We start from the raw sequence: 26318 nt of genomic DNA on the forward strand, positions 1-26318 counted from the left end.
ATCCATAGTTTTGCTTTCTGATAACATTTTCCCGTTGTTTGTTTATAACACTTCATACTTTCATAAATTTATTACAACCGTATGACGATTTAAGGACTTATTTTATTCCTGAAAACAGATTTTGAAAGAATTACGATACATGTAGTTTTTAGCTTTACGCTTACCAGCAATCATTTGTTTTTCCAGCCAAAAATCAATTCACTGCATCAACCATTGCCACTTTATTCCATGTAAGCACTAATACCACATGCTCTTCCGAGCTGTTCAACTAAAGCATTACAAAATTTCCCCCCCACGACTGCCTCGTACAGTCGCTCACTAATTCATTCTCATTTGGGCCCATCTTTTTCGACTTTACTTACCGTTTTTTGTCGTTTCCTCGCAACGTCCTGCTTATTGTTAGCTAGACGATCGTATCTCTACTGTCCTACAGCCCAAGTGTGGGACTATAGTGGTGGTAGTAGTAGCAGTAGTAGAAGGTTGAAACGTAAAGCTTTCACTGCCAGCGGTGAGGAGGGCAACGGCAGTGGGCTACGCTTCCGGTTGAACGTTTGTGCGTTGCCGATTCACTTTCGTGCGATTCGATTCCGGACGGGAACTATATTTAGCTTCTTGTGAAGGTTTTGCCGTGGGAAGGGTGCTAAGCAGTCGCACAGCAAAGGTCGCTGCCTTTTCGGCCGACAAATCGGCCAAATGGTGAGAAGCACACGAGCTCCGCTAATGATGAAGTATGATCTGAGGGAACTGGAAACTTCCGGTACGATGGAGTGCCGACCACTGCTACAAATAGAAAGCAGAAGACACAACCTCACACACGTCATCTACGCTCAGTGGTACCAGCAAACACCTCACCGCACGACCTCGATTACGTAGGGATAAAAGTAGTGCTCGGTGCAAAGTGTTCGGGTCGGCGGTCGTCGACGGGTCGTCGAGGTGAAAGTGCAATGGGATGTTATCGAAAAGGTCGGAAGAAGTCGAACGAAAGGTGCACACACACACACACGCACACAAGTATCGTTTGCAGTATTTCCACCTCGCGCCCTCGAGGACATTCGATTAGTTCCATCTTCAGACCGCACCCTTGCGTCCCGACCGCGATGGGTAGTAGAAAGTTGCCCGACCGCTAAATAACGCTTTTATAACATTTTATCACGCCATCAAAATTGTTTTCCCTGCTAGCTAGGGGTGGAGAACGGGTGATAGCAGTGAGCAGGGGAACAAGGGAGGATGAGACAGCTGTTTTGGTGTGCCCTGTTTTTTTGTGGGTCTGTGACACCGGAGAGGGTATGCGTGCGGCTTAGTTTCTGTTTATTATTTAAATGTTCCTTTCCAACCTCGCGCTGACTCGTGCGGTGATGTTGTTTCTTGGCGCATTAAAAACGAAACTGAATCGGTCCTGGCGCCCGGCTGCGGCCTTGCACCTTTGCGCTGGCGACATTCGGAGAATCCCCGAAACTCGTATGATTAATTAGCAACTTTTCCATTTTCACAGGCCTGCGTCTGAGGTTTGTCGGTCGGCGTTGTTTTGTGTTTGCTTTCCATCCGCCAGTCAGTATTATCTGTTCCAAATCTTTCTCGCTCCCTCTCGCTCTCTCTGTATCACAGCTCTCTTTTCACCTCATCCGTTGATGGTTGATAATGGTGGTAATGGTAATGCTTGTCGCTCGTAGCTTTTACCCCTCCACGCGTACCACGCGGGGGTATGTTTAACTTTCTTGCCCCTGCAAAGGGTGCTTTTCTTTGTACACGTTTGGTGAAATGGTTGGCTGCGGCTCGAACTTACCGGAAACTGATGACGCATGGAGGTAAACTTGCAGCGTTAAAGCTTTCGTCGGTATGGGTGGTAGATTAACGTACTGGGGAAGCAACAACAAGAAAAAAAAAAACGCAGAAACCAACGAAATAATTTATTCGTGATCTATATCGTCCCAGGAAGTCGGTGTTTTTCGACAGTCCTCACCAGTGCGACAGGAAATGTAGTTAAAGTGAACCGATAGAGATCAAGGTTTTTCTTTGATTTTGATTTTGCAGGTAAAGGGTTATGCTGATGGGTTGGAAAATTGCTTCTAATAGAAAAAAAGAGAAGTTCTTCCTTTCAGCAATTAATCAAATGGTTTGTAGTCCAGATGAGGATGAAATAAGTATGTTACTTGACGTGAACCAAATCAACTGGTTTGATAAATATTAAAACTGTTTCTAAAAATCGTTTTTCATGTTGATTCCTACTTTGAGGCCAATTTTGCCCGGAAAGTTGCTGCTCGGAACGTAATTGCCCATGCGTACCCTAACTCATACGACCGCATGACGTTTTGATGGCAGCGCCGGTTCACAACACAAGACTCGGCCGGCAAATCAACCAAATCGAATGCCGAAAACGACGGTGCGCTTGTACGCTACCGCCGACAAAAACGAATAAGCCGATTACAGTTGACTTACCCGCCCCGAAGGGTCGAATTTCAGATAGCGGACGAGTTTTCCGAGACCAGATCATAAAACTGCATGTCCGACACACAAGCGAAACGCACTATCCTTCCCCACGCTTTGATGCTATTTTTGCCGAACCTCGCACGGCCAGTGGCACATACCTGTATTTGGGTCACCGCAGCCCAGGCAACAAGTCAAACAGAACGCATAACGATCTCGAGAAAAGTACTCTCACACACACACACACACACACACACACACACACACACGCAGGCGCAAGTGCTGTTGCGAGGAGGGACCGGATATACTAACCTATCTGGATTTCTGCCCTGCACTGAAGAATGACTGGTTGGTTAGCTGACGCTCGGCACGAGCCTGAGCTGGCAGCTTGATGCGGTAGCGTCGCGGGTCGATGAAAAATTCAAGCAAAGCTGAGAAACCACTGCAGTGTTGAAACATACGTACGTCCGGGATACGGATTCCGCACAATTTTCGTCGCAGCAACGCAGCTTGAAGAGTAGCTTGTTAGCTAGTTGAAGATGGCAAATGCGACTGAGTGCGGAGGACAGTTGAGGTTATCGTTTTTTTTGTTGTTGCTCGGATCAGTCCCCGCTCTTCTCCAACACTGGTCATCACACGTTATCGCGTCCTACCGTGAGATGGCCCTGCATTGTGGGTTGTGTTTTGCTTTTTGCCTACGTTTCACTCCGTTGAGTGCTTTGCATTCGGTTTTTGCAACGAGAAGCTTACTTTATTTTAAAGCAATGCAGTGATGTATATCAAGATAGTAAGCGAGCTGCTGAACTTTGAATAGTGTCTGATATTTGTTGTTGTTGTTGTTGTTGTTGTTAGGGATGGTTGAATGAAACTTGTTGAAGATGCGAGAAACTCAAAACTGGCGTCATTAAGATCTACGTTGTGCAATATGTGGAGCTAGGTGCAGTTTTTTTTTCAAACGTGTGCTCTACAGCTACGAAACACAACAAAATATTGTAAAGCTGAAATTATTGGAAGCAGTGACATAGTTAGCAAATGAATCTTAATTTGATTGTTGGAAAAATTTAATTACACAGTATTTTCTTTCACATACACTTTACAAATTTTGCGAATGAAACAAACTTGTCCACACCTGCTTGGGCCGTCCTTGGGTTTTTTTTGTACATGTACATGACTCGCATTGACAGAAACTCAAAGAAAGTTTAACTAGTGTTGTTTATACCAGTTGCATATTATCGCCCTACTTCACGTTACTGAGCCAAACGTCATCATCATCGAGAGAACTTTCCTTATCAAATTTTCTTTATTAGCTGGGTATTTAGAGGCGCTGGTCGGGTATACCGTATGAAATTCCTACCGCATTCCTGGTGCATTTTGTTCGAACTTAAATGATATTATTTGTTGATTATTTTGAACTTTTTCCAATGATGTGTAAGGAAACTTCAGCGAGTAGTTTATCAGTAGCTATTCAATGCCCGTTTATTCAATTATTCCAAGCGATTATTCAAAATAAATAAATAAAAATTACAAATTAAACGTACACTTCGTAACGTAAATCGTAATTATTTGTTATAAACAATTGCTTACTTTGCTATTTATTTAATTGTTATTTCTGACGGAGTAAAAAGCAACTATTACAAGAATTAAAATGCGAACTAAAAATATTTAAATCTATTGCCATGAAACATGTAAATAACTTCCAAACATAGCAGATGTACCGATGCCAATTTTAAACCTGAAGATCACCAAATTGGGCAGTTCGTTTCGATGACCTTCACCTTCATTATGGAATTATTAAATTACTCACCATTCCGTTTCCCGCGCCAAATCAACATCAATTACGCTATTTGGTCGTTGTTCTTGTTTTCGGTCTAGTTGCCAAACTGGTTGCCTAAAGATACGGACCAAGCAAATCCAATCCCAATCCCACTGCTAATGAAAACGGGCCCCATCAACTCTTGCCAAGCTGTTTGTGCAATCCATTTGCCCAGGCGTGTCCCTTGAGAGTTTTAACAGAATAACAAAAATCAAATCCACCGAAAGCTTGAAAAGTTCGCAAAGGACTGATGTTTGCTTACCAATTGGCAGGGCCGGTGTAAAATGCTCGTTCAATCTCTACCGTTAGAATCAACGCAAACATTGAGCGGTCTGTAGAGACGGTGCTTTCTACCAAAAAGTACAATTCGATGTGCTCGGTGGACCTCTCTGTTTCTTTCTATTTATCTATCTCTCTCTATCTCTCTCTCACACACACTCTCTCTTTCCTTCGGCTCAAACCATTCTCTAGTTTTCCGCAGGCACAAGAACGGTTCAAATTTTTCGGATTTGAAAAACAGCTAACAATTAATTACGCGCAGGGAATGACGAGTAGGCCCAATTAAACAGAAACGGTGGGTGTGCGGGTTTCGTTTGAAATTTTCTACGACGGCAGCGTCGCCTGTCGAGCATTCATTAATTGTTTATTAATGTCAAAGTTATAGGGACGGCAAATGCAGGATGAGCAACATGAACAGCGCGCAAAAGTTGATCATCATCGTGTGCTAGACTGGATGGTGGACGAAAGGAAATTGTCACTGGAGTTAGAGCTGGCCGGTTTGTCGAATGGTTCCATCGTATCGGAATGGAAATGACAAATGTTGTTTACCGTTTGGTGAGAAAGATGACAAGATGGCACAGTAGACATGGCTGGTGCAGTATAGCAACCGTACCGTACCGAAGATGTTGGTTCGATGTTGTTTATTCCACTGGTGCGTAGTGGAATCGTACCGTAAACAGAAAGTGTTCAAGGCGGGAATGGAACGGCATGGCTGAGCATTTGTTTCACCACTGTGCTCTGGCATGCTCGTGTTTTTCGAACGAGTATCATAAAATTAATAGTGATCTCTTCTGGTTATAAATGAGTTTTTGCACGAGATGAGCAGATACTGTGAGGCTGTTTACTTGTTTATTGGCCCGTGTCCAAGGAAAGCGATTCCGTTTTACGTTTGCTCGCAATGCTAGTGTATCACTCGACATCGACGCGTCAAAAATCAAACTGACGTTGTGTGGCGAGTAGTGTGCTTTACATCCGTTCTGACACATTACGACCGCTCACGTAAGCCCTGTCTAGCTGAATACAATCAATCATTGTCCAGCAGATGGTGGTGATGATGATGATGATGATGATGTAGTGAGTGTCCGGTGATGGTACGACTCCAGCACTGAAAGCACTGATCAGATTGATGATGACAATTGTGGAAAGAGTAGCAATTTCTCAGACCGCTCTGACCCATGATGTAAGGACGTTAGGAGTCGTTGCACGAATCGAATGTTTGCAAAAAATGGCAGATGTCAGGACGATCATAATAGTCGGGTAATTGTTACATGATATTGATAAATGACATACAGCTGTGTGGAAAACTATAGTGAAGATGTTATAAAAGTACAAAAAATAACAGTTTAAATAATAACGTTCATCAGGCGTTTTACAGTGTATAAGGCAAATACTTATGAAATGTCTATAAATGTTTATAATGAAAGCTTATGATATGAAATATGTTATTAAACATTACTAGTTTTTCTGTAAAGCTTAAACTCAGATTCTTGGATAAAAATTTTGAAGTCTAATTTACAAACATTTCTTAACGTGGAAAATAAATTGAGTTGATTGCATTGCTCTGCTACGAACATCTACGAGCAGAATTCTGGCAAGAAAAACATTCTAATTCATCAATAATTTCCAACGACATAAAACTACGAGCAGAACGAATGACGTTCATTAGCAACGCCTTTTGGAGTTTTCCGTGAAAATTCTTCTCTGCCTCCCACCCACTCCCAGTTTCCGCAACTGTGACGGGAAGCAAATGTGTGTCACATTTATTTAATTTACATAATTTATGGAAAAAGCATTCGTTTTGTCTCGATGCCAGCTGGAGCTTGGAAATCGGCACGACGTACGACCCGCCATTGCCGTTGGGTGCTGACTCATGTGCCCATTAACCTGCATGCCGGCCCATGTAGTCAGGCACCAGCCGTGCACCACACAGCTTTTGCGCTCTTCGCGGCCAGCGAGTTCGTTAATTCATACTTGGCTATGACAGGTGAAAAACATCGACAGTCGCACGTGTCGGAGCGGTCACGCGCGCGCGGTGGGTGGAAATCATTCTACGGCGTGAAGAAAATTGAGTGCCGAGTGGTTAGGCTAATGGCCGTCAGCCACCAGTCAGCCGGAGGTCCCTCATTGGAGCTGGAAAACAGATGAATATTTTAGCAAGGATCAATTATTCCCAGTTCGTCGATCAGTGGCACGCGGCGTGATGCAAACTGACTGCGTCGGCGGCAGGAACGGCAATGCAATGCCAGCATGTGTACCGGTATTTCGTACGGTAGCCGACATGTTTTCGTAGTCCGACACGGTAATATGGTGATTAAAAATTAAGGATAATTACGACATTATTTTGCTCACGGTGCAACGGTGCCATGTAGCGCGCTCGCTCACGACCTGTCAATTTGACGCTGCTGTCTGTGGGTGGAAATTAAGGGGACAAATGCGTGTGCGGGTCGTTCATTCGCTGAACGGGAGATTCCATTAGGCTGGTGGGGAAGTAAGCGAAAATGCTTGTGGGACGTTTTTGATAGCGTGGGAGGTCAGATTTGCTTAAAGTGCACTTTTTTTACAAAATAGAGTACATCATTACAGGGTTTCCCACGATTTATTGGTCAGTTCCCATGATTTTTTGGTGTGTTCCCACGATTTTTTGGTCGTATCCCATAGATTTTTGGTTCGTTCCCATAATTTATTGGTATTTTCCGATTGGATATCAATACAATTGGACCAAAAAATTCTGGGAAACGACCAAAAAATCGTGGGAACGCACCAAAAAAATATGGGAACCCACCAAAAATTGATGAGAACCAACCAATAAATCGTGGGAAACCCTGTAAAAGCAAGGTTGGACTCAAATCGTTCCACGTTGTTATATTATAAGAATATGCCTTGAATGATCTGTAATATGAATGGTCTGTAATATCTGCAATATGAAAGGAAAGATGTTTTTTCTCATTTGTGAAAATACATTCTCTGATGTATCAAATGGCAACCTGTCGCAAAGAAATATTCTTTGACCAATTCAGGTTTCAATAGCAAATGTATAGATGCATTCCAACATATTGGATGTCAATAACTGTACTTTAAGTAAACTTTGCTTACAAAACTAGGTTGAATCATAAATGACACCAATGAACAATTTGGTTTTGCTCTAGGATCGTAGAATGCATGGTCACATAATTTTTGGTCACAAACTCCTTGGTTACTAATCCAATTGGCATTAATTGGCAGTAAAACCGCACGCCTTCATATGCAAGTAGAACCAGAATACGGCGCTGTAAACACTCGTAAATTTACAATAATCTTATGCTTCACGCAAGTATACAACACTTCTCCATATTCAATGATTTCTAGTATCACAACCGACCGTTTAGTTGCCTAGTAATGGCTCTCGTGGTACAGTCGTTAACTCGTACGATTGAACAAAATGCCCGTCATGGGTTCAAGCCCATAAATTGACCGTGTCCTCATACGTTGGACTGACTATCGAAAGGGTAGATAAATACGTCAATGAAATTCAAGCCCACTAGTGAGTACAGGTAGGTCTTGACCGACCATGGTTGTTGTGCTCTAGAATAAGAAGAAGTATCCCAACTTTCAATTACTGAGCGATAATCAAAATAAAGGGAATGCTCAATGTTAACTCATTATTGCATTGATTTCACACCGGCAAATGTAAAAAATGTATCAGAAATACTCATGATATTGCTTGTAATGCAAGATTGGCAGATTGTTCTCGTTAGATTGGTAGTTTCACTGTATAAAGTACTTCAACAGTTTGATAGTCATCAAGAGCCAACATTTCATTGCACCTCCCATGAGCAATTTTAAGGAGTAGGAAACGTTTTGTTTTGATACGCCCTCCAGCTATGAAGCAAATTCTTTACATTGCATTAGCATATCACTTTCATCTAATTGCCAACATTTACGCTGATTGATGCAAACAGTATCAAAAGGCACGTCGATGATGCCTTGAACGATACTTCAAAAAGTTCTTTCGGCAAAGGTAAGCACTATAGTTTTAACTACCCTTTGAAAAAGATGAAAAACGAAAGCCCTCATTTATCGCTCCCACTATCTGATCTGAACTGGGTAGGTTTCGTGAAGCGGTTACTATACTTATTTGAGCGGAAAGCCTCTTAACGGAACGGCTAATTAAAATTGCTTCAAGCATCTGCAGCGGGAGCGCAAACGGTGGGTACACACTCATCAGACGGCGTGTAGCGAATGTACCATTAAAACACATACGCCCAAAGCAAAGCCCAACGGAGCACGAGGGCACATTCGATTCGGTACACGGTTAAAAAGGGATCCAGCTCAATAGCGCTCAACCTATTTCGCTTCAGTTTGCGATCGATTAATAATCGATCGATCTCGGGCATTTGCTTTGAAACGGGTCGTGCCCTTATTGGTGCTTCCACGAGCCGACCGCATACGACGCAAGCCGCTTTCCGTCTGTTCTGGTTTGAAATCTCCGTCCCTGTGCCATTGTTTTGCTTTTTCCCTGGGAGCAGGGAGCCCGCAACCGTGCAGGCAGACAGGCAGGGAATATAAACCTACCAAAGCGTAAGTAATGTGCTTTCATCTCTAACGAACCTTCCACTATCGAATTTCCTGCCCTACCATAGCCTGACACCGTTTTTCCGTCGTCCATCGCCCGTGCCAGCATCGATCCGGCCAATTGATGACTGTCAAATAGTTGTTCACCGCTTTAAACATTAATGAAGCTGGGAAGCGCCGAAAAAGCTGAGAGTGAGGCTCCCATTCCCATGCTCGAGTAGCGTATCGATCGAACGTGATGATTACATTTCCGGGGCGAAGCGGGCGCGTGTAAAAACGCGTGTAAAGAAAGGTAAAAGACATAATGCCCCATGTCTCTCTCTCCGTATGTGATGGAACGTTAGCATAGTGTGGAACATTTCCTTCGTCCCTAGTCGGACACGGAGGTCATACGACCGGCGCCGGTACCGTTTCCCCCCGTTCCCGGGATGGATTGATGGAAGCGTAACGGGTGCTGATGGGTTTGAGAACGCTTGAAAAATTGGCCCCCGACAGCATATGGGTTACGAGCGCTAGTAGCTGGTCGCTTCAGGCGCTTGCTATCGATTCGGTCTCGAAGTTAAGGTCGTGGTGAAGCTGTTCGGATGTAGGCGCACGGTACTTCAAATTGATCGTGCTCCCTTGGGAGCTTTAACAACCACGGATGGGGCTTGAAGTGTTCGCTGTTTTATCCTGCTATTTTTGTTTCGCAATTTCACGCTAGTAAGATATGTTTTCGGGTTCGGGTTTAGAAAATGTCTGTCAGAAGCAGGGGGAAAAACCTAAAAGCTATAAAATCATAGCAGTGTACCGAAATTGAAACTGACACAATATCTGTCCAATACACAATGGAACAGTGAGTGATTAGAAATTTTGCTAGAAAATCTATTAAAAGAAAGATAAATGGGTGGAAAACGAAAGAAAAACTCTCCATTTCATGACAGGGGCCACAAACAGAGCTGTTAATGGGGCGAATTACACCTCCTCCTCCCCAGAGTCACCAACAATTGGCCACCGGATTAGCTGATGATGTGCTTGGGCACTTAATACAGGAAGTTTATTGCCTCATTTCCTGTCAGATTTGCGTATCCAATTGCGTGAACTAATTAAACGGCTCCGAGATACCGGGGCTGCTCCGTATCCGCTCCTGCTGTCAGTAAAATCTGATACAGCGACTGATACTGGTGGCTGGCAATTAAACGAGATATTCCATTTCTTTGCGAGCCCAATCAATTTGATCAAACAGTGTGGCAAGCTGGCCAACCTTTCGCCCTGCTTTTGCGTTCCGCTGTGTTTGCTAATTAAAAGCATTCAGCTTCTCAGACATCAACCGTCCCCCGGCACTGATGCCCGACCGGCACGACTGATGTCGATTGTAAGGCAAAAATCTGGCAACAAAACAGGCCCTCATAAACGCACGGTTTGGCAGCACGGCATGCAAACTGAGCAAATGTAGAATGAGCAAGCAGGCAAGGGACGGAGGCAGCGGGGACATCTCTAAATGAATCTCAGCCACCTAGGCCGAAGGAAATCGAAAGCTCGGCAGCCGTAACCTGGGGTAAATAAAACCTAGCAGCTAATTTCCCATTTCCTGATTAAATTCATCGCTCTTTCTGCGGTCGCACCGGTATTGTGGGATTTGTGTGGTATGTGCGGTGCGCTGAGGGTTAGCAGATAAAAGATTTGATGCTCAAGCTCCCCGCGACAAGGTAAGCGGAGTCCAGTCTGAGGCCTGGCAGTTTGAGGCACGGTTCGCTTCACTGGAGCGGTACTTAATGCGATTCACTTTTGATCTTATAAATTTGTTAAGTGAATCCCGGCGCCGGCTGTATTGTCTAAGTGACCTTGCCACGCCACTGTAAAGGACCCAAGCCATGGTGTGGATTCACGCCCGAGCGGGGAAGATACGGTCATCAATCACAGAGTGGAGAACGATGCAAGCACAAAACTTTGCTACCGAGATGGACGAGTGCGGTTGAAAGGTCATGACATTGAGCAACATTTTCCCTTTTTTGAGTTGGAGCGCCGAAAATAATATGCATTGTTTTGTGAGGTAACCCACATCATGGCGCTGGCTTTAAAATCAATTACACGATCCTTTGCACCTTTGTTCAAGAGAAAACAAAATAAAGAAAAACATATTTTGCGGTTACCCATAAGTGAGTTAATAAAATGGCCGTTTGTTCCATTTTGGGACCCGGGACTGTATGGGTTACCATGTACCGTCCTTCCGAAAGTTGTGGCCGGTTTTGTGGTACCACAGGAGTGAAGTTATAAATTAACTTAAATTTCTTCACTTCCTAGGCATAATTTGGACCGGGTCGAGGCAGGTATGAGCCAACGAGCAAAGCAGGGGCTGGAGGGAACCGAAAAATCTAATAAAACTCGCACCACGGGCCGAAAAAGCGTGGGGAAAGCCACGACCGAGGTTTGTAAATAAGCGAATGGCGCCCGAAAGCTGGGGTGCGAAATGGAAGCCACGCAGACAATTTCGGAGGAGCAAAACTACCTTAATCTCATTACCGGTGTCTTTTCGGAAGGCCGGAGCCCGAGGACACAAGTTTTCAGAGGGGAGCGTGTGAGACTTCCCTGCGTTTTTTTTTGCATCTTCCTTTCCCAGCTGAGATATTAAAGAATTCTTGGAACATAGAACAAAAAAAACCCGAAAGCATGCACAACAACAAAAAATGTACAAACTTCGTCCTGCCAGTGACAAGGCTGTTTTGTTTGTCTTCGGTTCATTCTTTTTTTGGTTTGGTGTGCTCTCCTTCGGGGGATAACGTGGGAAGGCAGATATCCAAAACGAAAGACCAGCTAATCCAAAAGTCACCTCAAAAGTGTCTCCACTGCCAAACTACACCCCAAACCCGGTAATGGTAAGGTTTTACCTTACTTTCGATTTCGTCTACCTATTTGTGCTTACTTTCTTTTTTTTTGTCTTCCATTCAAAGTCACGTTCCTGGCTAGGGCTGGTGCAAGTTAATGTGTTTGAAAATGAAGACTGACAGAGTAAAAGAATCCAAAGAAAAAAATCCCAGTAATGGCGCCCGGCAAACCATGACGAGCGTTGTTGTTCACGGTGTAACTGTGGGAACAATTTGGCGAAGGTGAAAAGTACAAACATTTGTTGCAAGAGCAGATGCTTGGCAAAAAACAGAAAACAAAATGGTGGAAAAATCATCCACAAGCGGGTTTTGTTTTTAAAACAAAAGCTGCGTGCTGACTTCAACATTCAGGTAAACAAATCCTTCTGAGTGTCGTTTCTGTTTAGGGTCATATTTTTCCCCCTGATTAATGGCAACACCAGTTCGTCGGTTGGTTTCCTTTTCGGCAAAAATGATAGCACAATAACTGTGCAAGCTTTGCGTTCGTCACTTCATTTACTTCGTGGGAAAGGTATGACCATCGGTAGAGTGGTTCTAATTCAACGAGAGGTGGCAAAATAATGATATTGATCCCTGAACCTTTCCACAACCAACCTTTCCCCCGTGACTTGGTGAAGCAGGATGCTGTTTCATTCAAATGTTCATTGCAAATGTAAATTGGTGTCAGATTTAATATATTTTACAACCTCTGCTGATTTTGAACGAAATACACTTTATTGTCATCCTTACAGATTTATTGGAGCTTCAATAATATTTGTTGGAATAAAACTGTGGAAAACCATAGTTAAAATCGTGCAAATAATTCAAATGAATTGATATCGGAAAATAATTATTTATTGACGAACTAATTTTTGACGCTATGATTACAAAGTTGAATGTTAATAGCAAACATTGGCAATAAATGGCAAAAAATTGCAGTAACTGGCGTAAAATTGAAAAATACATTGCAAAATCAAAATAAAATAAATAAATCAATGGGATTATTAGAGCCACAGTAAAGTTTCTTACAAGTAGAGTTAAAATATGATATTGTTGCTGATAATGAAGGTAGGCGCTTCGTTCTGGAGTTGATCAGAATATTCACATTGATTAACTTAACATATTGTTATTATTATTATTATTATTATTCTTGGAGTAACGGCAATCGCCGAAGGACATATAGGCGTCAGTGAGTACATCGAAAAGACTGCTAAATTGTTTCATAGTCTGAGTATGGATCGACCTTTACCAGATTACCTAAGCGAAAAGTCAGTTGGTTGAATAGACCGAACCAAATTGAGCCTCAACTGTGTCTTGAATTCATGTCTAGCTAGGATCTAGATTTTAATATGCAATTTTGTTACGTACGTTTTTCTAAACCTTTTGCTTTTTATTTTGCCATGTGTTGTGGAGGGCAACGGATAAATTATGGTTGTTATTTACCATTAGAATCATTCATGAGGTAAAGCTGTATTCTATATTTCTTATAACCCTTTTGTCCTGATGCGTTTCAAGTAACTAGTTAATATATGCTTTTTACTCCTCTGGTTACAGCTTTAGTAACAGAATTATATGAATTTCAGTATAATCATGGCTTTTGAACGGAAGTTAAATAATCGAAATAAACATAATCTCCCAGTTGATCAAATGAAAGTTGATTTAATAAGTAAATTTTGTTTAAAAAAAAAGCTTCCATCGTTGTGTACCTGAAAACAAAACCACAAGGCATTACTTGTATAAATCACACTTACCCTCGTTCTACTTACATTCAATAGAAACCAGCGCAACGTCACGTCAATATGATGATCTAAATTTAAGTCACTTCACACTTCTCCAAGCGTAGTAAACGTTCCTTTCGTTCTTGGCGGTCCTCCACTACCTGCTGGATTTTAATGCTGCTGATAACGTTAAATTGATGCGGGGCATGGCCAGTGCTTGCAGCAGGTCGTCCAGCACTTCCGGCAACAAAACAGCGGCCACAGAACCATGGTTACAGCAAGGTGGGAAGAAAATTTATTATTTGATTGATCGTCGTCGCCACCCGTTGATTTAGTGCCCTCCGCAAGGACCCGGCTGGCTGGTAGGGAAAGGATGGTAGAAAAGCAAACGACCTTCCTGCAAGCACACTCACCACACGGCACCGCGTACATCGTGGCCCAAGGGTTGGCCCCGTCGAGACGAATTAACATTTTTATATTCAATTTGACGTCTCTATTCGTCGTTGGTTGTTTGCTTTGTCGATGTCGCATCAAGAACGCGCACCTGTGCACACGAACTGTGGAAGCAATATTGATGGACTGACCCATGCCTGCCGATCCGTGCCAGAGCACATTAACAAGCAATCGACGTTGTCGTTGTCCTGGTGTGGCTCCTTTTCTCCTTTTCCTGCTTTTTCGATGCCCTTTTTGCTTGCCAGTATTGAGTGGCTTATTTACGTTTCATTAAAATTGTTACGATTTACCTTGCACTGCGCCAGAAACCGGAAGGAACGAGTTATGGCCGTCGTCTTGAGCGAATCATGAAAAAAAGAAACAAGATCGTTTGGTAAACTTCTCGTGCCTGGTACGGGAAAACACAAACACAAGCCAGTGTCAAACAAGAGCGAAGTAAAAAAATAACCATATTTATCGATTACTTCTATATTTGTTTGCTTTTGCTGATTGGAGTTCGCATCCCCACGAGCCGGGGTAAAGTAAACGTTTCAGCGCAAACAATCCCCGGATGGGGGTCATGTTGCGTCATTCGAGACCGATTTCAATGCACGATCGCTAGTCGATTGAGTGCTGCTTTGCTGCGTCTCTGACAATGGTGACGTTACACCAGAACAAAAAAGTGATGCCGGAAATGTCGTTTAAACTAATCATTTCCAGCCCCTACTGCAAGGGCAACGAATGGACGCGTTCTAAGCGAAAGCAACCAACAACGTACGGTAAAACACGTGAAGGAACAAAAAATGCAAACCGACCACCGGAAACGGTCTGTTGAGGAACGCTTAATGAAATGTAATGAAGTAGAGCCTGCGAGTCCGCGGGCCATAAAAACTTAACGACCGACGGCAGTTAAAAAAGTTTGTCCAACAACCAGCAAATGGGCGAACGTTTAATGAAGCGTATCGCTTCGAAATTCAATCGTGTACACATGCAACGATTTTATGCGTTGATGCGGAAAGATTTTTATTTTCTCGTGTATCGTTGTTGATGGTGGTGGTCTTTTGAAACAAATAAGGGGGTACTATTCTATTTAAGCTTCTTTATATACCTTAAATAACGCTTCGTGCCCTCATGACCCACAGTACACAGTACTAAAAAGAAACATAAAAATTACACACATATCATTGTAAGCTCTCTGAAGATAATTTGATTTGGAAATATATAGCTTATTCCCACGACAAGGTATAAAGCTTACTTTAAAAAATACATTGTTATATTAATACACAATCATTGAAATCAATGTAAAATCCAGTTTGTTTATACGTTGCCCTTTTTTGGTCAGAATGTTTTGTGTATATTATCATTGATTATTTGTTTTTCTATTTTTCCATATCCACTTTTAACTTTTATCATATTGTAACAGTAGTGTCTCTTCAGTTATGCCGCCCATGCTCGTTTGATGGCTGTTTTGGATTTATGTTTCTCCAATTAAAACTTATCAATAACAATGGGTTCATTAAGTGAAATGGAAGCAATGTTCATTATTGCTGCTAACTGTTGCGTGCCGAGCAAAATAAACAATAACCAAACAAACAAAAAAATACACTCATACACACAACATCATCAGCGTGTCCTGGAGTGCCGAGCTTAAATGGGCATTCTGCACAAAACACGCAGCACTGCACAACTTCAAACCCACGGAATGTGGAAACATTAAGCCCTGCTCCATTCCGGTGTCGCAATGGGCACCGGTAACCTTTTCCAATCGTGTACGTGCACCTGACCCTGGTACCGTGTGTTTTTTTTTGTTTTGCGCATTCCTGACGGAGGGCGCATAAAAGGGAAACCACCACCATTCCTGCCTGCCCGGGATCGCGCTGAGCGCACGGAAGCATCGGGGCGGTTGTCCATTTGGTTGTTTCTTTGCGGTCAGCAACCCAAACAATAGAGTTCACTCGGTGGTGTTCGGATCGTTAAATGGAATCGCAAAAAGGGACTCCCATTCAAGAGCGCTGGACGGGTGAAAAGTAAAATAGCGAGCTCCGAAAGGATGTAAGGACGCTGAACCAAAAAAAAAATATAGTAAACCATCCGACCGGGACCAGGACCGGAACCGTCGCCAACATCATCCTTTCCTGATTTCCGTCCGGTGCGTTACAGTGACAATGAGCAAAAGCAGGGTCTTTTGCGAAAAATGAGTGTCAACAACGGGGCCAAACCCCCATCCGCTAGACGGTTCCAGGTTACTGGTGGTGCTACTTTTTATCATTCCTTGACCAAGCCAAGCGTGGACAATGCATTGGTACAGGTGCGCGAGGTGGCAACAGACAGAGCACCGCGGCAGTGAAGGCGAAGTAAGAGAGTGCGAGCCAGCGAGAACATCAATTATTTAGATTTATGAGCACCGCGGTTATAAAAAGGGGGGATTTATTTGTTATAAAACTGTTTTGAATATTTCAGCAGGATTTACGCCACATCGGACGGGCCCGAAGACGTCAACGCACTGTTGAACTAGGACGATTTGTACAAGCAAAGGTAGCAAAGTCCGCTTTGTTTTAGCCACACGTTGCATTGTACAAATGACCGGTAAAACCCCCATCGGTAAAAGTGGTTAGGTGTAGTCATCATACCTGTGCTAGGAGCGCTTCATCGAAAGCGAGGCCACTACGTGTTGAAACAATGGTTGATAACCTTCGACGGAAGGATCACATTGGTACGGAGGAAGCAACGGCACACCGAGCACATTCACACCCCAAAAAATGTGTATAGCTTGTGTGTTTTGGTACATTCACAAGCACCCGTGCTACTTCCACACCCGGAAGCCGCTTCTATTTGCAAAGGGGCTATGAATACAAAAATTAATTACATGATTAAATATGTATTATCATAACCTGCACACCTCGACCTCGACGAATGGGCTACAAAGATGATGAAGTGCCGTTTCGTAACACACAAACCACAACGGGTCGAAGTGGAATGAAGAACGAAGGGTCCACAAAATGTTGTCACACGCACTTGCAGGCGACACTCACGCCGTGCTCGCTCACGCCGTGCAACCGCGTGACGTTTGTGCCACCCCAGTGCCAGCGCAGAGGCTGTCTGGTAAGGATTGTGGTTAAGCTGGTTTTTGGAAGGAAAAATAAAATTTTATACCTCTTAAGCAGATTAACTACCGTTTACGGGTGTGCTCGTGTTTGTTGCGTACGAGACGTGAAAATTTATCGACAATATCGTACGTGCCCGACGGGCAGGACAATGGGTCAGAAGGAGACACTCCAAGGGAAAACATTGGAACATTCACAGCAGAAACTTAGCAATTGATGACGGGTATTGATTTTTATTTATTTCGAGAGAATGATTTAACTCGATATGGTTCTAATGTTTCTGGTTTTATGCAGGTTATCGGGTAAACGTGATAAAATTAAAAATAAATCAGCATTCTAATCTTATGAACAATTGTTTTCAACAATGAAACATTGTTTTCAAATGAAAGAAACAACAAAAAACAATGATTTTTTACAATAATATGTTTATTTTTACTCAAGTATAATTAATTATTTTTACTAATAGCTTTAAAAATTCTTTTACAAAAGCTGAATAGAAAAAAATTAAGAAAGCACTGCTTTTCTACATCCACAACAAATGTAAAATGTTGTAAAAAAATATTGTAAATTTTAATCAGCAGTATAGGAGATAAAACTTGAAAAGCTAAATTACAATTGTTAGAATACTTGTCATACATTTGTCCTTAGGTGGGATAAGTAATAAATGTACTACTGTGTATTTTTTCATTACATTCCAGTTATTAAAGCTAGAAATTGTGTACTATTTTATTAATTTAAATTTTGCATTACAAACATTGACAAAAACAAGAAAAAAAATCATTCAGCTCAAACAAAATCACACTGTGCAGGTGTATAATTAATGGTCAACACCATCTACAGACCTTCTGCACATCTTCTTCCGGAAGAACTATGCTGTAACAAAAAGCACGCATCCCATACATTCACACAGTAAAGCCATTTTGATAAATAATTGATGAGTAGAGCAAACCTACAGCCAAAAACCTTCCCTCCGCACTTTGCTTCCAGATGTAAAGGGCCGCCGTAGAAATAAACTTAATGAGACGTACCGAGGTCGTCGGAAAGGATTGTTTGTATGTCAACTCGAACACACCTATGATGAGAATGTTTCGTTCCGAAATGCATGCAGATGCTGTTCGCTAGTGCAATGGGAACAGGGGGGGGGGGGAGGGTTTGGAGTTAGTACGAGTTGATTGCGAATTCTTGATTAACTTCCAACCTTGCTGGCTGAGCCGATAATGAAGCCTTTTAAAATCGAGCTGCAGAGAGGATAGAGGAGTGATTTTATCGGACAAATGTTAAGATATGCTGTTGTAAACAAAAACATGATTGTGAAAAAGAGGATAATACTGAAGAGCTCTTTTTTGTTGGGTTTTTGGAGTAATTAGCTTACAGGAATTTGTTTCCAATAAAAAATGTCACATGTCACATAGAATAGAACCGAACATCCAAACAACAATAGTCATTGTTGGAACTTATCGTAGTGTATTGAGCAAATGGAAAAACAAATTTCAACAACATAAGCGATGAAAAGTATTGCAAAGAACACTTCTAATAGAATTTAAGCTCCCGCCCTTATCTACAAAATTCTTCACCAGAACAATTCACATATGCTACTAATTCACCCTCATTAGGAACCATGCGCTGAGGTGAATTTGTTTGAATACCCCTCGATGATTAGCCAATTTCCGTGCAGCTGAAGCACGTACCGGAAACCGGTAACATTCGTGCTTGAGCATGATTTGCAAATCGAGCAACCATGGCAAGGGCATGGGCAAGTGAAAATAAAAACCACAAACCCTAACCCGAAAATGTTCAACGTATCGTAAGCAGTTGGATAGAACATGGAATAGCTCGAATAATCGAACTGTGGTTTGATACGAATGTTCGCTTCATCAGCGTGTGAATCTCCTTCAACCTGTTTGTAAGGTTGCTACAAGCATAAGTATCGCATGTGAATGAGAACAAATCGATACTTTCTTTAGAGGCGAAAGAACTCCGTTGGAGCCAAAGCCTCTATAAACTATTCAAACAACAACATCAATATTTTCGTATGTTTTGTCATGAAAGTAGCAGTTGTTGATGCACTTACTCAATACTATATAGATAAGGAAAATGTGGCATCATTAGGAGAAAATAAACAGATTCACCATTTGCAACAAGTAGTTGTTATAAAACATACATTTGGAATGCATACATATCACAGTTTAGTTTTTACAATTGCAAGGAACATATATCAATGTTCATACGCATAATTACTGCATTGAAAATAAGGCAGCCCAGAGTTTAGATTTTTCCTATTTTAGCTACTTATTTATTGAGTTAATTAGACTCTTCAATCTTTGTCTCTGCATTTTTTTGATCATTAATGTATTCAATGGAATGTTTTTAAAGGAAAAATGATGTTAAAAACAATTAACGGAGCAAATATAGAACACATACTAAACTATTTGCCGCATCATTCGACAAAACACAACGATCATTTAATGACAATTTGTGAATTCATGCTGACAATCGTAATATGAATTATGTACCGTTGAACATCAAGCATTTTGTAAGCTTTTTTAAGCTCTTTTATCTATCGTTTAACAGAAATTATGCAAAGCATCAAATTACAGATACGTCAAAGCACAAATAACTAAACAGAATAACCTGTTGCGAGTTTCCTATACTTGAATAATCTACTCTCATCTTTAGAGCTCGCATTACGAGCAGCAAGTGTGCTATTTCACACGAAAAGTTTTACTAATTAATTTGATCCCATTAGTAGCGGCATCGTTAGCGTAACGTAAATTTCATGATGCAGATTCTGTAGCAACCTCGTTCGGGCTAGGGTGTTTGCCAGCCAATGACGGGGTCAAGGAAGCTTTGCTGAACCCCAGGCTTAAGCCCATCATACTCACAGTACAGTGCACTGGGGAACCGTATGAGCCGGATTGCATTAGGTGTCTATTTGTCTCGGCAGTTTATCTGACAGCACCGGGCAAAGGTGGAGGAAATGTAGTACCTCAACTCTCAGGTCGATCATAACTGAGTCTCGGACGTGAACAAAGTTCCCTTTCGCCCGCCTGAGCCCAGGCCAAAGAGAATCACATGCTTCGAGCTTAGGGTGACATTTTGAGTCAATCGCATTCAAGTGGTAGTGGTCTCGTTTACCGTTCCTAACCGGTCCCACTTAACGACCCTTGAGGTAAGGTACTCTTTTAATCTAACACCGTCCTAACGCTTATGATGAGCCTTACCGCGACGCTAGAGTGTGTATGTGTGTCATGCGTGCTTACGGGTGCAATATACTCACCGTGCTAAATGATGATATATTTTTATAGCCATTTTATTCATTCGCCCAGCCGTTTCGCTTTATTTTCATTACAGGGGGTTTCCAGTGCGAGTGACAGCGGACGGTAGTGGAGACGGGGCGGGAGAAATTAATTTCACATTCAGTCGGCCCCTCTCTCATTTACGCTTCACCGACACGGCCGACAGCCAGACGGTTACTGCAGACGAAGAGCCACAATATACGCGCCATATAAACACGGACGGAGGACGATAAACAGATACAAAAAACAAAAACAACAACAACAAAAACACTCCATCTCCAAGGATAACGCCTTTCACGACGCCGGCACACCAGCACGGCGCACAAACAGTAACGAAAACATATCATCATGTTAGTGACACTGCTGAGAATTTTCCTCATCGTTTCCATTCTCGGTAAGTAAACAATCTAAACTTTAACGTTGTTCCCCCCCCCCCCCCCCGAGAGTCCCATGTTTTTAAAGGATGCGTAACATTTTCTACACGATTTTGAACTGACGGAGTAGTTGAAAGAGAATGTGATTCAAGCTTGTAACGGTCGACTTGACGGAAGCGTTTCCATCAACAGTTGTAAATGTTAAAGTAGGGTGACAGCTTAAGCGCGGCAAAACAAACGTAAGGAAGCCCATTTCTGGTTGGTTCTAGTGAGAAAGTGTTTACGTGACCTTGAGCGTCAGCTTTTGTCTGCAGGTTTTTATTTACTAGCTGTAGCAATCCTGCAAACATGAAATCTCCATAAAGCAAAGCTTACACTTGAGCGTAAAGCTTTACTATAAAGCTAAATTGAATGCTTTTGTTTGTGAAAAGCTTTCAGAGGTTCTTTTAAAACAATTTATGTTTCATGCTACGTAGTGTCTTTGTGTGCAAGTTTTTTCATACAAGAAAAGCTCACTGTTCATAGAAGCTCAATCTGTGCTGCGCATGCGAAAAATATGTTATATTGCGAACACTATGTCCGAGCTTGGTCGACGTTTCGATTCAGGAAAAACCGTAGCACACTCCGAGAAGCTTTCTGAGGCGAAATTTTCACCATTTATACATTTATTCGAATATTGAAACAGAAATGTATACTTTCAGCAACGGTGGCAGCTTGGAATGCAATGGAGAAGCTTTGAGAGTGCTTGCATGTGCGTTGTGCGAATAATTGGGGTTTTGATGAATCCAAGCGTTTTGTTCAAACTGTTATAATATGAGGTTGTACAAACAATTAAATAGTACATTTCGTATTATATGAGGCTATCGTGAGAAGCATTTATCCAAAGAATTCTTATTCAAGCATTAGCTAACATTACGCTGTGGCTGGGTGTGTACTAGATTTTGCTCAGGACATGGGCCGCTTCGTATGGTAATCTATTATTTTTAGCTTTTCTTATTGTTATCATTGTTTGTTTCGATTTTTTTATATTTATCATAGCGCACACTTAAAAAACAAGGCAGTTGAAGGTTGTATATAAAGCCTCATTTAGTGTGCATTCATTTGTTGTAAATGTTTGACATTTAACATTGTGATGGAGACGCATGGTGTTTTGTACGACGTGTTGGTTTTTCAAGTTATATGTGAACCTTTTTAAGACTACCCTAAAATAAATGAACCCTCTTTTCAACAGTTTCCAAAAAGAAAGGAATAAATATTGCTATTTATCGCTTGTATTTGGCGTCAGAGTTTACAAAGTGAAATTAAATCGAAATCAGGTAAAAGATTTACTGCCCTTAATTCACAAACAAAACAACCTGGTTTCCCCTAACTTCCCATTTCTATTCCTCGCCCTCAGTGTGGTAAACGTATGTGATGGTGCACAAATGCAGTTGAGTTACGACAGCACAACTGCCCCGTCTATTGCTTATTGTTTGTCTACGGCTTTTCACCAACCAACGACTGTCGGGCACTGTGTGAAAAGTATGAATAATTGTTCACCTTTAACGCATCGTGTCCGCTATCCCAGTCTCCTGGATGTACGATGGTGACATTACAGGTTGTTTCCGGTGGTTCACTGCCACCACGACTGTTCCTTTATTCGAGGAAACAAATCCTTAGAACGTTCGGTGCCGAAGGCCAGGAGACGGCACGAAAAAGCAACCCCACAACGGTCGAGTGGTTGCAAATGTAAATGTGTGCGATTAAATTATAATTAGCCTTTTGTGCACCGTGTGCACACACGACCATACAAACACACATACATTTATTTTTCTTTTTACCTCGGGCCGCGCTGGGAGGCACGCTGGCGACCTGGGACGAAAAACGCCGGACAATGATTTACTTACCCCTGATCAACGATTTTTAATGGTGCTGCATATTTGCATGCACAGTCACAGTCACCACAGCCCGAACAGTGCTACCTACCGGAAAAGGGGTTCCATATTTCTGCATCCTTTTTTCGGGTTGGGCTACATTTTACGGCTACAACACGACAGGACGACCACGCGGCCTCAGCTAAATCATGTATTTGAATGGGTCAAACATGGCTTTTGTTGCAAAGTTTCCACGGGAGCTGGCACTGTGCTACTTTTGTCGTGTTTTCTTTGCCGTACTGCGCACGATTGCAAGTGACCGATAGTTTTACTGTAACAGAAACCCCCCCCCCCCCCCCCATGAAAGTATCGCCAAGCACTTGTACTTGTATTTAGTGGGCCTGTTTAAGTGTTTCTTTGTCATGTGTCTTTTTTTTACATTTGCTGGTGTTCTACCACAGCATGTATTGGCGATTTAATGCTGTAGGATATTGTTAAAAGAGACATTAAGGATACTTTTTATACTCCCTTTCTATTTAACATTCCTTTTTCTCTCTGTGTCTCTATCGCTCTCGCTGACCATGTTTGAAACCATTAGCGTTCATCAATGTGGAACGATTTCATTATTTTCGTCTCAATTGATTGATAATCAGCATATAATGTGTGTGGCGACTGTCCTTCTGGAGCGAGATTTGAGTCGAGCTCCGTGCCCTTCCCTGGCCTCTTTACGTAGTGCAAGCTAGCCTCGATTGTGTGCATTTGCCGCGTCTCTCTTTCACTTCAACTAGTGAGGGAGTATGATCTCATTTGAGCAGCGATGCCATTCAAAATAAAGGCTATCTTTTTTGTGTTTGTGTGTATGCTTCTATACTGCACCGTTCGACCTTTGTGCTGCTTTTACAAAATCATCCAGAAGAGCTAGAATGGCATCGGGATCAGGATTAGCTCGAATTAGTGCAGCGAAATGAGCATCGATCGGTTGCGGACGGCACCGGCACGCCGGGTTTCCGTCGTATGGTTCGATGTCCTTGCGCGTAGTCGCGTGGCAACGCTGGCAGGACCATGGTCTAGTACTCATCGGCGTGAGCCATCCAATCGATAGATGATCCATTATTTAAAGACGCTCCAGAAATAGCTCAAACGATTGTCCTGGCCGGAAGTAGTCGTTGTTCGGGAAGAGCTTGCTGGCCGAGCAAAATAGTGCACGCAAGACGTGGAAAAAGAGTCTGATAATTTATTCAAATGCTGTGAAATCCAAGAGCGATCGTGTCAGGCAAATTATGGTGTGAAAGTTTGCGATAAAACTAATCATTTCAAAATTTTAATTCCAAATATTTCAACATCTCAAATACTCATAATGACAATTTCAATTTCACAGCATTGATATAGTGTTTGAATGCCGAAAAGTAGACTTGCTTCCAAGAAAATTACAAAACTGCCCCGGCAACGATATAATCATAATCCGTCATCCAAACCTGCTGATGGACACCAAAGCTCCACTGACAATCGTGTGACACAGACACCGCCCGGACGGGGAAATGCTCTTAGCCATAGACTTCACGATCTCGCCGGGCTTAGCGTGGATAAAGTCAACTTTACGATTGCCCCGCGGGTTTTGTAGCAAAGCGGCAGCTGAAAATTCCTCGAACCGACCTGTCACTCCCGTACTAGCACAACGGATTACGGGCACTTCATCAGTGCGCTGGTCGGGTCGCTGGTCAAGCAGTGAGTGTCTTCATGCGGTTCGCAACGCAAAACATTCGTGTGTTTGCGTATGAGTTTGTTTGTCGATTTTTTCGGCGCTTTTTGTTGTATTGTACCTTTTACTTTTCGTACGCTTTAAAAGCGGCCGCGTTAATTGGCCACAGTTGTAAACCGTTGCCGCTGTGGACATGACAGGGCACTTTATTTTTTCGCAACATGATCTGCTCACGACTCGCTGCTTTTCTTTCCGTGCCACGAACAGGGAGCTGGGCTAAGCTGGGAATTATCATTATCCTTGTGTCGGGACGTTTGACGAACCTGAACCGCGCATTGTGGCAAAGGTACGCTTTATCTGGTCGCCAAACAGACAGACCCGCCGGCTAAGCAATGGTTGGTTCAAGTGAAAAGGTTTAGCTGCAATCACTGGATTAGAAATGGAAACAGTGGCGACCGTTTTGCTCGAGTAGCAATATTCTGTGGAAAGGGCGAGACTCAAGCTCGTCCTCAAGCTGCTAATCGCGGCTTAGCGGCTGGCCTGGCTGGCGTGATATGCCATTTAATCAGGTGAAAAGATTTGAGCTGAAGCATTCCTTTCCTTCGTTGAAATTGCAGTATCATCTCGTTGCTTAATCATCAAAGCTCGTTGGCACCTCGCTTAAAGGCACCATCGTGTACATAGAGGAAGTTTTTAAGCATTTCTCACAGGAAGCATTTCTTGAGCAACATTTTTCAATGTGTTGGCTCGTTCCTTTTGCATGATCGCCTCCAACATGCATAAAAATCCCATCAAGATGGGTTTTAAAAGTCTTCAGCTTACAAACTTTGTGCCTCCTCACTGTTGCGTCCCACCTGCAACAAAGCCACCAGCCGCGATGGCAATAGTTTGCGTTTGTTTGGATTGGGTCAAAGCCGTTGAAACGCGAACGACACCGGCCCCGAATTCCTCGTGTCGCGCGATAAGAGCGCTGGCTATATATGCCACAAATAGCTTCAACCATCTCCCGCTCGCCCGCAAAGTGTGTTGGCCAACTGGGGTAAGATTTATGGTAAGTTTCAGTGTCACCCTACTTTTCGGTCCCGGTTTGTTTTGGTGCGCCAGCGAGCACGCTGAAACTTACACCAGCGTTCATGTGTTTATGTATTTTTACGCTGCACCGTGTAACTTCTCCTCCCCGAGATCGCTTGCATTGCTCTAGTTGCTGTACCGTCTAGCTGTACCGTACGCTAAAGTTCTGCATGTCCTGGACATGGCCCTTTTTTTCTTAGCTTGTCCTAAGGGAACGACAGCAAAAAAAAATGCACGCGACATCTAACATCTTGCCCTCTGTTTCAAAAAATCTACGCGCACTCGCTGCAGTAGTGTATGTGAGTGTGTGTGTGTGTGTGTGTGTGTGTGTGCGAAGCGAGTAGAAAAGAATTTCTTAGACAAGAGTCTTGTTTACCATCACGAGCCAAACATTGGCCTTCGCTCTTCTTACGCCGTACAATTACATCACTCTCGCCGAATGACCATGGTTTGGGGCAGGTTAGGAAGCACACCCTCAAACACACAAAAAGGCGGAGTGCGAGGTAAGAAAAAGAAACCGCTGAAAGCAAGTAAACAGACCGAGCAAAAGGGCATGAAACATTTGGGCACCATCAACCATCCGTCAGGCGTACGCCCGTACCACCTTGCATTCCATTCTTCGCTGCCGATCACTCCGTGCGTCCGCTTCTGTCTTTCTCTCACTGCTGAGCTAATGCCATTCTTTCTTGCTGTAGCGACGGTGCGGATGGCGATGGAAGAGCAACGCGAATGCATAAATTTTCACTCCACACGCAACCTGCAACTCGCAGTGCAGTGTGTAATGGCACCGCGATACCGTCTCGAGGTTGCTTTGCCGTGGTACGGGGCAGGAGCTAATGGAGAGTGATGTGAATAGCTTGC

At 42.9% G+C, this 26318-nt stretch overlaps 1 protein-coding gene across 1 annotated transcript in view; it reads left to right on the forward strand.

The window, feature by feature from the left end:
• LOC120947648 (uncharacterized) overlaps positions 1-26318 on the forward strand; it is a 155116-nt gene that overhangs the window by 9595 nt on the left and 119203 nt on the right. The window contains exon 2 of the mRNA XM_049605658.1: positions 20516-20854. Coding sequence (XP_049461615.1) covers positions 20809-20854 — 46 coding nt within the window. The 5' untranslated portion in view covers positions 20516-20808. The remainder of the gene's footprint in view (positions 1-20515; positions 20855-26318) is intronic.

Source organism: Anopheles coluzzii, chromosome 2, assembly GCF_943734685.1.
Source record: "Anopheles coluzzii chromosome 2, AcolN3, whole genome shotgun sequence".
NCBI lineage: Eukaryota > Metazoa > Arthropoda > Insecta > Diptera > Culicidae > Anopheles > Anopheles coluzzii.